Here is a 12,450-nt window from a genome sequence, read left to right on the forward strand (position 1 = left end):
TTTTATTGATTCTTTTGATAAGCCTTTCTTGCACAGTTTTGGTTGAGTGTGAAGAAAGTTTTCCAAGATTGAATGAAGTTTAATAATATTTTTAGAATTAGCTCAATATTGAGCTAGAAAAGTCATTGGATTATGGTTTATTAGGCGGATCACTGGGTCAATCATAATTAAACCATGATATCTATGTAACTTTATAAATATATAATTTATATATTAAAATTTAAGATAATTATAAAATTAAGAATATATATATGTAAATAATTCAAAACTTTATAATATTTGTTTTTTTATTTATAATATTGTAAAATTTAATCCAGACAATGATAAATATAAATCTATTAATATTTTTTATTTTATTAAATAAAACACTCATAATATTTAAGTGTAAAAAACGAGTCAATCCATGAATTGTGAACGTCTCGGGCCCGAGGCATAGTTGAGAAACATTTTGAAAGAACTAAGGGTCTGTTTGGTTCCTGTTTTCAAGAATTATTTTCTGTTATTGAAAACAAAAAACACAAAACACTTGTTTAGGAAAAGATGTGTGTTTTTATTTTTTGTGTTATTAAAAACCACTTTTTTGAAAACAATAAAGAGATGTTTTCATTATTTTTTTCACTGTTAAAATAATAGAATGTTTTTCGTGTTTTTTTTCCTTCTTTTTGTGTTTTCTTAGTTGTTTTTTGTGTTTCCACAAATGTAAGCTCCACCCAATCACCACACCCTGATCCGCAAACCCTTTCTTCTTCCTTAAATTATTAAAATTAATATAATTACACTTTGTCATCATGTGTTTAAAAAAATCATAACTGGTATAAAATTTTCAAAATATGGAATATTTTTTTTAAAATTTAAATGAATTGTACATATGAAAATTATTTATATATTTATAATATCAAGTTAATGGAAGAAAATATTTTATTAAAAAAAAAAAAAAACTTTCAAACATGTTTTTGTTTTACTTTTTCTAAATTTTTTTTTATAAACTCAACCAAACATGCTTTTTTTGTTTTTGAGAACAAAAACTGTTTTTCAAAATTCAGTTCCCAAACACATTTTAAAAAAAAAAAAAAAACACAAAAAACTGTTCTCAAAAACTGTTTTTCAAAACAGTTTTCAAAAACATCAACCAATCAAGCCCTAAAATTCTAGCCTGTAGCCCCGGTGTTCTTGTTATCTTACGTGAAAGCTTACTAATTTTGTGGAGTGCATATTCTTAAAAAATAATAGATTAATGTGCTACACAAATGTTTATTGCTAGGAACCCATCGGAAAGCTGGATTTCACTCCTCTTGGCCGTTTATGCTCCTATATTTTAGCTTTTGTTCATCAATTTTATTACAAATCCAAAATAAAAATACTCCAACAAATCTGTAAAATGTGATCATTCGTTATAAAAGGCTTGACCTATCATTAACAAACTTTAATTATGTAAGATGGTCAAAATCCAAGATAGCGACAAGTAGACAGAAACAAAAATTAAAAGGGAAAAAAATTTAGATGAGGTGTTCAAACCGATCCAACAATAAGTACAAGGCAAAAGAAAGGGTAATAATTGATGTTTCGGCTGGGCGGAGCAGCACATGGGGTTGTATCATCATCATGTTTTTGTGAACAGTAATCGATAGTAGAATCAAACACACTGACTTCGATAGACCAGTTGATGCTCAAACGGAGATGAAGAATAAGAGAGAACCAAATTGGAGATTGGGTTATGTGCATGAAGTTAAACATGAAAAATACAGAAACAAGACCAGGAAGATTACATGATCTTCGGCCTGATGTGCTGATAAGTTGATAACAACCTCAAGCGAGAGACTAAGGTTACTGGGATCAGTTTTGATAAAACTTACTGGAATTTGTTCATTGACAGGGAGAAAACAGCATTTCATGATGAGTTGAGATGAAAAATACACAATAAATCAACTTTAAAAAGATGAAAATAGAGGGGTGTCAATGGCTTGCTCACTGTGAGGGAGAGGAATATGTTCCAACCGTGGTTGGCAATGGTGTTGAGCCTTCAGACCGGGTTTCGAAAGATGACCGATTGTCAGTATCAGTATGCCGGACATTTTCTATTAGTCTCACTACATCTGGCATTTTAGGTCTTTGGTCTGGCATCCGAATCACACACCCCATTGCTATTTGTAACATCTCAACCATCTCTTCCTCTATGTTTGGATACCTCATCAGCTCTACATCAAAGACTTCTGCTGTCCACTCTTCTCGAACTACAGAATGAACCCACCTGACCAAGTGGATAACCTCATCACCGCCGGTGGCATGGATAGGGGACTTGCCAGTGAGGAGTTCCAGCAGCACTACTCCAAAACTGTAGACATCAGAAGATTGTGAAGCTTTCCGGGTATCAGTCACTTCTGGGGCTCGGTAACCAGCAGCACGGGAGATTGGTGGAGCAAGTGGGCTCATTACTGTTGTTAGACCAAGATCTGAGACACAACCATATCCTCGAGCATTGAGGAAGATGTTTGAGGACTTTATGTTGCCATGGACAAACTTCCCGCCATTCTCTGCATGGATACGAGCAATTCCTCTTGCTGCACCTAGGGCTATCCTCAATCTTGTATCCCAATCTAAAGGCATCCTATCGCCTCCTCTTTTACCTGCAAAATTACAATTCTTCAGATGATGGTTAAAAGCTGTGCACTCATTTTACTTCTTTACATGTTCAATGCAGTGGAGACTACTTGGATTGAAGGAATAGGGCAAAACTATTCTGCATCTTTTATTATTCATTTGAATTACTCTGAGTAAGCAACATAATAGTAAAACAAAATGAGACTATTGTAGAGGATTTATTTTGCTTTTCACCTCAGAACGGTCATACAAATGGAACAGATCGTCTCTAGCTTTGAGTCTGTCAACCAATGACCAATGCTCATGTTAAGGAATCTCTGTCCTCAAAAATCAAATTCCTCACAATCTGTATGTGACCAATTGGTCTATAAAAACCAAGTCAGTATAGGAGAACCAACGAAGTATGTCCCCAAAACCTAAATATGGCATCATTAAACAAATTTTTAAATTAGGTTGAATGAGCCTAGAAATGACTGTCAAACCTTGACAAAGAGCATATCCAACTCTTTCATCTGGAATAGTTTTGTATTGCATTGATCTATTAGAAAATATGTTTAGAACATGATGAACATAAAAATGTTACTGAATCTCACACCAAGGACAATTTTAGGGTACAGGGAATGAAAACTAGTGGTAACATTTCCTTGGATGCCAGCAAAATTATACTTGTGTTTCTAAAGCATAGTTGACATATCATTTGCCAAGTTCATTTGTAGTACTCCTAAAGCTTGAAACTCCTCTGAAAAACTTGGTAAACCAGAAGCCTACTGATTAAAAAGTCTGAATTTTCCATATATGGAAGATATTGAAGTAAGTGTTTTTTGTGACATTATCCTTTCCAAGATTACAATCTTGTGCCAGAATGTACCTCACAGCTAACGGATTTTCTTGTACAACTAAACCAACATAAGCATGTAGAAACAAATATGAGACATAAATTCTAAGAAACCGGAGTTTTTGAGTCATGCCTCAAATGATCCCTTTTTACACCTGTGGTAAGTTCCCATTAAGACTATTATTCATTAACCAACTTGTGTAACAATTCCTCTTTTAAGTGAATCTTTAATATGGTTTAGAGACATATAAAGATGACAAACAACAATAGCCATGCGGAATGTCAATTAATAAAAATAGAGAATTCCAGTGAACTGAATATGAATCTGTAATGAATGTAATTTATAACTCTTTAAAGTTTATTCTGACATTAAAGACGTTACTTTTTTAACAGTAGGAATGGCTTAGAAAAAATTCAAATGGAAACTCAATACTTAGGATAAGGTGTACCACTTAATAGATGATAACTTGTGAGCTTCAGAAAGCTCCTTTCGTCCTGCAGAAGATTCAATCGAGGAGTTACCAACAAAATCCATGATTCTGTGTTTCCTCACTAGGTACCACATGGCTATCTAGAGGGAACCTACTAATTAGGAATCTAGAATGGGTTGAAGGTTCCATCCATCTGTAGCCACCCCCATCAAAACCAATCACAACTACTGGCTTGCTAAAATAACAAGATTGTTCCCAAGTTCAAGAAAATATTATTTATAACTTCTTAAGCAGCATAAAAATGAGTAAAATCCACCTTGAAAAAGGTAAAATTGATCAGAAAGGAGGTTGCCTTGCCTTTCCATGGAAATGATCCAAGTTCTAACAAACTATATATATGCATAAACCCTATAAAGCTAAGGGTCTTTTTTTACCATGGTAATTTCCTCCTAATTCAGAAAAAATATGGTCCATCTAGATAAAGAAAGATGGGTGATAAAGAAGTTTCAGATAAATTGCAACAAGATTAGCAGACTTCTCTAAAGAAATTGCTACTAGCAATAGCTGGCTTTCAGAACTTCCAAGAGAGAATAAAGCAAAATGGAAGATAATTGCATGAACAACTGTAAATAGCAGAGATGAAGAAAGCAACATACCATGTAATATTGTAGAAACACTCCCCAAACTGTAATAATCATACACCATTAACTTCTCATCCTTGGAATGGTAATATGCCCTTAGTTCAACCACATTCTCATGCCTAATATTCCCAACAACCTCCATCTGTTGCTCAAACTCCCGCTTCCCAACACTAACCTCCTTCAACCTCTTGACCACAACTGTGGTAGCATCCTCGAGAATTGCCTTATAAGTTGTGCCGAATGTACCCTTTCCCAATACCTCAGCAGAAGCCCTCAATAAATCCTCTAAATCAAATACAAAGTTACAGCCGTCAAAGAAAATCAGTCTATTATTCGCATCTTGACTCCCTGGAATTCCTTTCTCTGGTGACATTCCACCCTTTTGCAACTTCCCTGAAAACCCATCACCTCCTTTTCTTTTTGAGCAACAAACTATCAGCAGGAAAGCAAAAGCCACAAGCCCCAGAGCACAAGCAGCAACAATGATTCCCAGTAATGCCATCTCCCCAATCTTTCTAGAATTCCTAGGTTTTGGATAAGGGGGAAAGGAGGGTGGAAGAGCAGGAGGAAGGGGAGAGGTTTCAAAAGTAATGTTGTTACCGCTGAAAACCAATGATGGAAACCTCAGAAGTGATTTAGGCATGCTGCCACTGAGATTATTGTAGGATAAATTTAGTTGCTGCAAACTGGATAATTGAAGATCAGGAATTTCACCAGAGAGTGAATTGTTAGCAAGATTCAAAGCCTGAAGGCTAGTCAGATTGGATATTGAATTGGGAATACTACCATTGAAGCGGTTGTTGGATAAATTAATAATGGTAAGATTCTTCCAAACTGAGAAATCAGATGGCATTGGCCCAACAAAGTCATTATATTGAAGATATAAAAAAGTTAAATTTTTGAGGTTGACAAAATCAGAAGGGAAGAAGCCGGATATTCGATTGGATCTAAGACTCAATATCTGCAGTGCTGAGAGGCGACTAAGAGTGTTGGGCGGAATTGCACCCTGAAATCCAACTCCAGGCAACCGAACACTTATAACTCGGGACTTATCATCACTACAAGTCACTCCAGTCCAGTTATTACACACAGGAGAGTCTTTATCCCAATTGATAGGGTGCAGGTGAGGAAGATGGCTCACAAATTCAAGTAAGGCTTGCTTATCATCAACAGGATCTGCATTCCCTAGCGAGAAAATCAAACCCAGCGAGAAAATCCCAGAGAAAATGTACAGAGTTTTCATGTCTTCACACTTAGCCTGAAAATCCAACAAGTTAAGCTAAAGAACAAGCTGCTATTTCCAAGTTTCTTCCCGCCCTCATCTAAAATTTCAGCTGAACAAAAACCAAAAATAAAAGTAAATGAATTCAAAATAAAAATAAAAATTGTAAGGAATAAAGAAAAAGAAAATCAGATTCCAAGATTGTTGTCGACAAAAGTAGAAGCGACTCTGAAAATTTTCCCTTAAAAAAACGAGCTTGCAGGCTTTGAATTGGGCATTTTGGTCAAAGGAGCAGCATTTTTTAAAGCTAAATTCGCCAGAAATCGAGCTTCTTTTTGTTCTTTATTCTTTAACTTTATAGTTGAATGGCGAAATCGAGACTTGTAGAAGAAAACCGAACCTCGGTGGAAGCTCCATCCACCAAGCTACGTACCTCGCTTTCCAGATCTGACCACAGCACACTCTTTTCCACCCAAAAATCGCTAAACTTCGAGCAACTCCGCCTCCACGCACCAACAATTCACCGAAACAGCTAATTGAAAACGTCGATTGAAGCTTCAAAGTTCATAACATCAAAAATGAAGAAAAACCTAGACAATGAAAAGGGTCGCAACAACAGCAATAGCAACATCATCATGATTCATACTTTGACAACAGTAACCGAAATGTAATCCATCATGATAGCTCCTCTACCCTGATTTCCCTCCCTAAAACAGCATCCAATGCGAATGAGCAATAATACTCATTCAAAAAGCGTTGAAAAGGCACAGAAAAATAAATAATAATAATACTAATAAATAAACCATAAATTTACAGAAAAATTTGCAATTTCGATTGCGAGAGAAAACTTCGCGAGAAAGCGGAGAGAGAATGTGGGACTCACAAAATCACCAGCATTTCGCCATTGCAGGGCTGAGTCGAGGTCTGTGAAGATTTCAAAACCACAGTGTTTTGGGTCCACCACTGTATGTGCCAGAAAGCACACAGAGAGAGTGTGCGACTCAGAAAATCACCAGCGTTTCGTCATTGCAGCGTTGAGGCGATGTCTGTGAGATATTAAAACGACAGCGTTTTCTGCTCCGTCACAGTAACTGACGGCAGGGGATAAAGAGATGGGGGGGCATTTAAAACTGCCAGCCTTTCGGGCGGGTTTGTTGCGTTGGGTTTTGCGGGGTGATGATGTGGGATACCAGCCTAGTGGGGCCCACCAAGTTTTATTTGTTTTGTTATAAAATAATATTATTCTATTCTGTCGCTTCTTTTTGGTGACTAAGACAAGAATAGATGTGCCCCACGAAACGGCAGCCGTCGATCGCAGTTGAGGAGTCAGATCTAGCCGTTGGATGGGCAACTAATGGTTTGTCTGCTCTCTGCGTCTCATCTGGACTCGGTCACTCAGGCGAGGATATCTGGTGGGGTGGAATCCTCTACAGTCGAGACTTGTGTATTCGCTACAACCACAAGGAAGAAAATTTAAACTATTAAAAATCGTCCGTACGAGTACTAATGTTGTTTTGGATGAGTTTAAGTTAAAAATAATCTATTGGTAGAAAAAAATGGCAAGAATAGTACCCATCTCAAAATATTTGTCAAATTAATCTTTTTACATCCACGTAAGCATCTACATGGATTTTTTTTTAAGTGTGCAAAACCACCGTTGGTGACTGTGGTTTTAAAAGTTTCAAAAATATCCTTAAAACCACAGTTTGTAACTGTGGTTTTACAATTTTCTTTAAAACCACCATTGGTAACTATGGTTTTACAAGTTTCAGAAATTATTTTTAATTCATCTATGTTTTAATGATATTATGATTTTAATACTATTTTTAAAATATTTTTTACCATAATAACCATAAAACCACTTTTATTAAGGAATAACCTAAAATCATAATCATTGGCATTAATTTTTATATGAAATATAAAATTTTAAAATAATATAAATAATTTATTTAGTTATTTTAAAATTTTAAAATAATATGAAAAAATAATTTTCTTTAATTCATATGTGAAAAAATTCATAACACAAATAAATATTTTATTTATCATAAATATATAAATTTTTATGGAAATGCAGACGAAATTATTTTCTCAAAATTTTAAGGAAAATATGAAAAAATAAAGATAATATATATATAATTTTAAAACGTAAAGAAAAAATTTATTAAGGATAATTTGTAAAAAAAAAAAGTAATTTTAAACCGACAATGGAAAATTGTAAGAAATTTTGAAAATATCCTTAAAAATCACTGTCATAAACTGTGGTTTTACAAATTTTTTTTAAAACCCTAGGGTTTCACAAATATTTTTAAGGGGAACTCATGTAACCATACATCAACTAAAAAAATATGAGATTTTAAAACTTTGCTTTTTTATTTTTAATTTTAGTGTAAATTATGGATGTACCAAAATTTCTTAACGATGTACCAGATTTTCTTAAAGTTCTTTTTGAGTATGAAAAATTTATATATTTATAGTAAATAAAATATTTATTTGTTTTATGAATTTGATCACATATGAATTAAAGAAAATTATTTTTTTCATATTATTTTTAAATTTTAAAATAATTAAATAAATTATTTATATTATTTTAAAATTTTATATTTTCATATAAAAATTAATATTAATAATTATGATTTTAGGTTACTCCTTAATAACGGTAGTTTATGGTTATTATGATAAAAAAATATATTTTAAAAATAATATTAAAATCATAATATCATTAAAACATAGATGAATTAAAAATAATTTTTGAAACTTGTAAAACCACAATCACCAACGATGGTTCTAAGGAAAAATGTAAAATCATAGTCACAAACTGTGGTTTTAAAGATATTTTTGAAACTTTTAAAACCAGTCACTAATGGTGGTTTTACACAATTAAAAAAAAATCCATGTAAATGCTTACGTGGATGTAAAAAGATTAGTTTGACAAATATTTTGAGATGGGTACTATTCTTGCCATTTTTTTCTAACAACGGATTATTTTTAACTTAAACTCGTTTTGGATCACCTTGGCGCCATCTCTTGATGACGTGGCAAGAACAGGTGCACAGTTGAGTGAAGCCAAGTGGGCAGCTTGGTGGCACGTGACTATGTTTAAAATTACTAAATGGTCCGACTGTTCAACTTTTTTATTTTTCATTCAAAGCACATCATGGTCCGGTCCACATTTGTACGGTACCGAGCGTGACATCCTATTTTTCCTTCTTTATAATTTGAAATTTATTGAAGATCCAATTAAAATTTTGTAAGATCCCGAGCATATAAAGGTATTCTATATTTTCACTTTTTTTCCTTATTTTTATTCTTGAATCTTGGTATTTGTTTTGTAAAGTATTTAAAATTTATAATATAATAAAAATGATTTATTATCAACTTAAAATTCTTAAAATACATCTAAAAATTTATATATATATATATATAAAAGAAATAAGAAATAAACTACATTAATTCCACTTTTAATCAACTTCAAGAATTATAAATAAAAGAAAATTTGCGCCCTTCATTCAAACAATCCATCAAAGATAAGTCGTTGCTGCATCTAGACAAATATAACTGTCACATAACTCAAAATCATGCACATAAGAAAATTGATGTACTCATATGAAGTTAAAAAGGAGATATTCATTTATATTTATAAATACTAACTAAAAAGTTAAAATCTTATGTAGTATTGATAGTGACCATATTAAAGCTATAAAATATTTAGTAGTTACGGTGGGGAAGAGAATTGAACTTAAAGCAAGTCTCTTTCAAGGTCCCAACAACCTATGAACATCATTTTATAACAACCTATCTTAAATCTATAAAGTGATTAGTACTTAATGGTAGGAAGAAAATTGAACTTAATGCAAGTCTCTTTCAAGTTCCCAACGACCTATGAACATCATTTTATAACATTCTATCCTTAAATCATATCAATGCATTATAAATGTAAGAAGCATGCTTGCAAGTTGAGGAATGGAGGCCCATGGCTAATTGAGCAGATAGAATTTTGACAAGTGTCTGAAAACTATTCTCATATTTGCAACTACTTCCTTTGGGAGCATCCAATTATTAAAGCAAGTTTCAATTGGATTTTACTAATCAACCTTCACCCAATGCACGTGCAGTATCTCAATTTGTACACAAACTTATAATAGGAGAAATTAATAGGTTTTTGGATTGTATTCTTTTAGCAATGTTGGACTTGGGTTTGGGCAATTAAAGGATTGGAAGTGGATAGAGAGTTGTCCAATTAAAGGATTGGAAGTGGATGGATGGTTGAGACATGTGGGGAGGGATTCTACGCAAAATTTTCAAGTTAATTTAAGGGTTTTGGAAGCATTTGTTTGGAAGGAGAATAATGTAAATGGGCACATCCTTTGTGGGGGTTTTGGGATGCCAATGAATATTTGTTGATAGGGTTTAAGGGTATGAATTATATGATTCCAAGGAATGGTCCATTTTGGTCACTTTAGTGGGGTTTGGGGCGCCATGGCCATAAAACTTATATAGGGTTTAAGGGTAAGATCCTAAGAAATGGTCCATTTGGGTCACTTTGGTAGGGTTAGGGGTGCCTTTGGCCATATAAAACCAATATAGGGTTTAAGACCATGGTCCTAAGAAATGGTCCATTTCCTTCACTTGGATGGGGTTTGGGATGCCCTATAGCCATAAAACTTATATGGGGTTTAAGGGTAGTGTGATTCTAAAAGATGGTCCATTTGAGTTCAACCAATGGTATTTGGGGTCACCATGATCATAAAAGTTATATGGGTTTAGGGTATGATCCTATGGAATGGTCCATTTGGGTCCATCTAGGGGTTTTTAGGTTGTCACAGCCTCACAGGACATACAAATTATTAGGCCTTTAGGGTGTATGTGATCCTAAGGAAAGGTACATTTGGGGCCCTCCAAGGGATTTTGAGGTGCCAATAGCCCTAAAAATCATATGGGTTTTAAGGGTGTGGTACTATGTGTTGCCTTCTTTTGTTTCACTACTTATCTTTCATGTCTTGATTTTGTTATTGTCCTTTTTTGCAACTTTGTTTCACTGCTCACTATAGGACCTCTGGCTCTATCAACTCTCCTAACTATCAACTCTCTTAAAAGCATTTGTTATTGGGAAAGACGCATATCCTAACCTTATAGTGCATTTACCCAAGTGCTCACGTTGAACACAAGTGGCGCTATCAACTCTCATAAAAGCAATTGTTATTAAGAAAGATGCATATCCTAACCTTATAGTGCATTCACCCAAACGCCCACATCGAACACAAGAGGAGTTGATGGACGTGACCAACCCTCCAACTTGCCAACATTTATGCTAAAAATAAAAAATCCTTTAGTTTAAAAACTTTTAATCCTAGATGATTCATTCTTTAAGGAATGGTTTAAGGGTATGATCCTAAGTTCATTTGGGTCACTTTGGTGGGGTTTGGGGTGCCTATGGCCATAAAACTTATTGTCAATTGGCGTCACTTGGGTGGGGTCTGGGGTGCCTATGGCCATAAAATCTTATATGGGGTTTAAGGGTAATCCAAAGAAATGGTCCATATGGGTTCATCTGGTGGGGTTTTGGTGACTATAGCCATAAAATTTACATGGGTTTTAACTTCTAAGGGTAGTATGATCCTAAAAGATGGTCCCTTTGGGTCCATCTAATGAGATTTGGTCTGACCTCGGTCGTCCAAAAGACATACACATCAGTAAAGGTCCATTTAGGTCCCTCTAAAGGGTTTTTGGTGCCAACAACCCTAAAAATTATAGGAAAAATTACCCTTTAAGGTAGGCTGGGGAAAAATATGATTGAAAATGGTGGATAGATTTGATAATTCTTTTGAATAGTAGGGTGAAATTATAATAATTCTTCCAAATACCTTATTTTGTTTAAATGCCAAGACTACCCTTAATAAGTGAAAAGCAATAGTAAAAGAAAAAAAAAAATTCTTTAACCTAGTTGCAGCTTGTTGGTATTGAAAAAGAAAAAAGGAAAAAAGGAAAAAGCTCTAACACTTCAGGTCATGATTTAAAACCGTCTCCACAATGCTTGTTTTTTTGTGTGAATCTAACAAGAAATCCATTAAAGGTAAGATTTTTTTTTAAATGTCAAAAAAACAAAAATACATCAATTTATGCAAAATAAATAAAGAAATAATTTAAAAATCAAATTGAAGGAACGAAATGTTAATAATTTTAACAATGTAGGTCTAAGATATTAGATTTGAAATATTGAAGGAGGTTTTGAGAAAGAAATTACGTTTTTTTTTTTTTTTTTTTTTTTTGTAAAATGTTATTTATTTATTTATTTTTATATTATTTTGGTCATATTGAAGATGTGTTTTTATTTTTAATTTATTTTTCGGGTGGGTTGTTTGATATGATTATTATTAATTTCCATTAAAAAGGTTTGCACTTTAGTTTTGTTGTTGAGACTTGTTTGACATGGCAGAAGAAAAAAATTTCTCAGTTGTTTCATACTTGTTTAGGACTACTTTATTTGTGTATTTATGAACATATTTGAATTTTCATTGAAAACTAAAATCTCTTTTATATAGGACCACTTTGTCTTTTATTATGAATTTTGTATAAGTATTATTTTGGCATGATGTCTTGAATGTCTAGTACTTTGAAGGTTGTGTAAAAGAACCATTACTTCAGTTATAAAGTACAAGTACAATACAAATGCAATATAGTTACAATAAAAAAAACATTAACATTACGATATATTACAATATACCA

The 12,450-nt window shown here is 33.4% G+C and overlaps 1 protein-coding gene across 2 annotated transcripts; it reads right to left on the reverse strand.

The window, feature by feature from the left end:
* Positions 1-1,465: 1,465 nt before the first annotated feature.
* On the reverse strand, positions 1,466-6,851 carry LOC117933996 (probable inactive receptor kinase At4g23740). 2 transcript variants are annotated; one of them, XM_034855585.1, is made up of 4 exons: positions 6,611-6,851; positions 6,161-6,317; positions 4,521-5,839; positions 1,466-2,624 (listed from the first exon to the last, which is right to left on the reverse strand). In XM_034855585.1, the coding sequence occupies exons 3-4, from the start codon at positions 5,746-5,748 to the stop codon at positions 1,966-1,968; spliced, it is 1,887 nt and encodes a 628-aa protein (XP_034711476.1). In that variant the 5' UTR covers positions 5,749-5,839; positions 6,161-6,317; positions 6,611-6,851; the 3' UTR covers positions 1,466-1,965. The 2 variants fall into 2 exon arrangements, with proteins under 2 accessions (XP_034711476.1, XP_034711485.1); XM_034855594.1 differs by having other exon boundaries at positions 6,161-6,434.
* Between the last annotated feature and the right edge of the window lie 5,599 nt (positions 6,852-12,450).

The sequence above is a fragment of the Vitis riparia genome, chromosome 2 (assembly GCF_004353265.1).
Source record: "Vitis riparia cultivar Riparia Gloire de Montpellier isolate 1030 chromosome 2, EGFV_Vit.rip_1.0, whole genome shotgun sequence".
NCBI lineage: Eukaryota > Viridiplantae > Streptophyta > Magnoliopsida > Vitales > Vitaceae > Vitis > Vitis riparia.

Bases quoted from the DNA above. Each gene is read 5' to 3' on its own strand.
- LOC117933996 (XM_034855585.1), bottom strand. From the start codon at position 5,748: ATGAAAACTCTGTACATTTTCTCTGGGATTTTCTCGCTGGGTTTGATT. The intron at 2,625-4,520 runs GTATGTTGCTTT...GTAATTTTGCAG, and splicing joins TGTTTCTACAATATTACATG to GTAAAAGAGGAGGCGATAGG.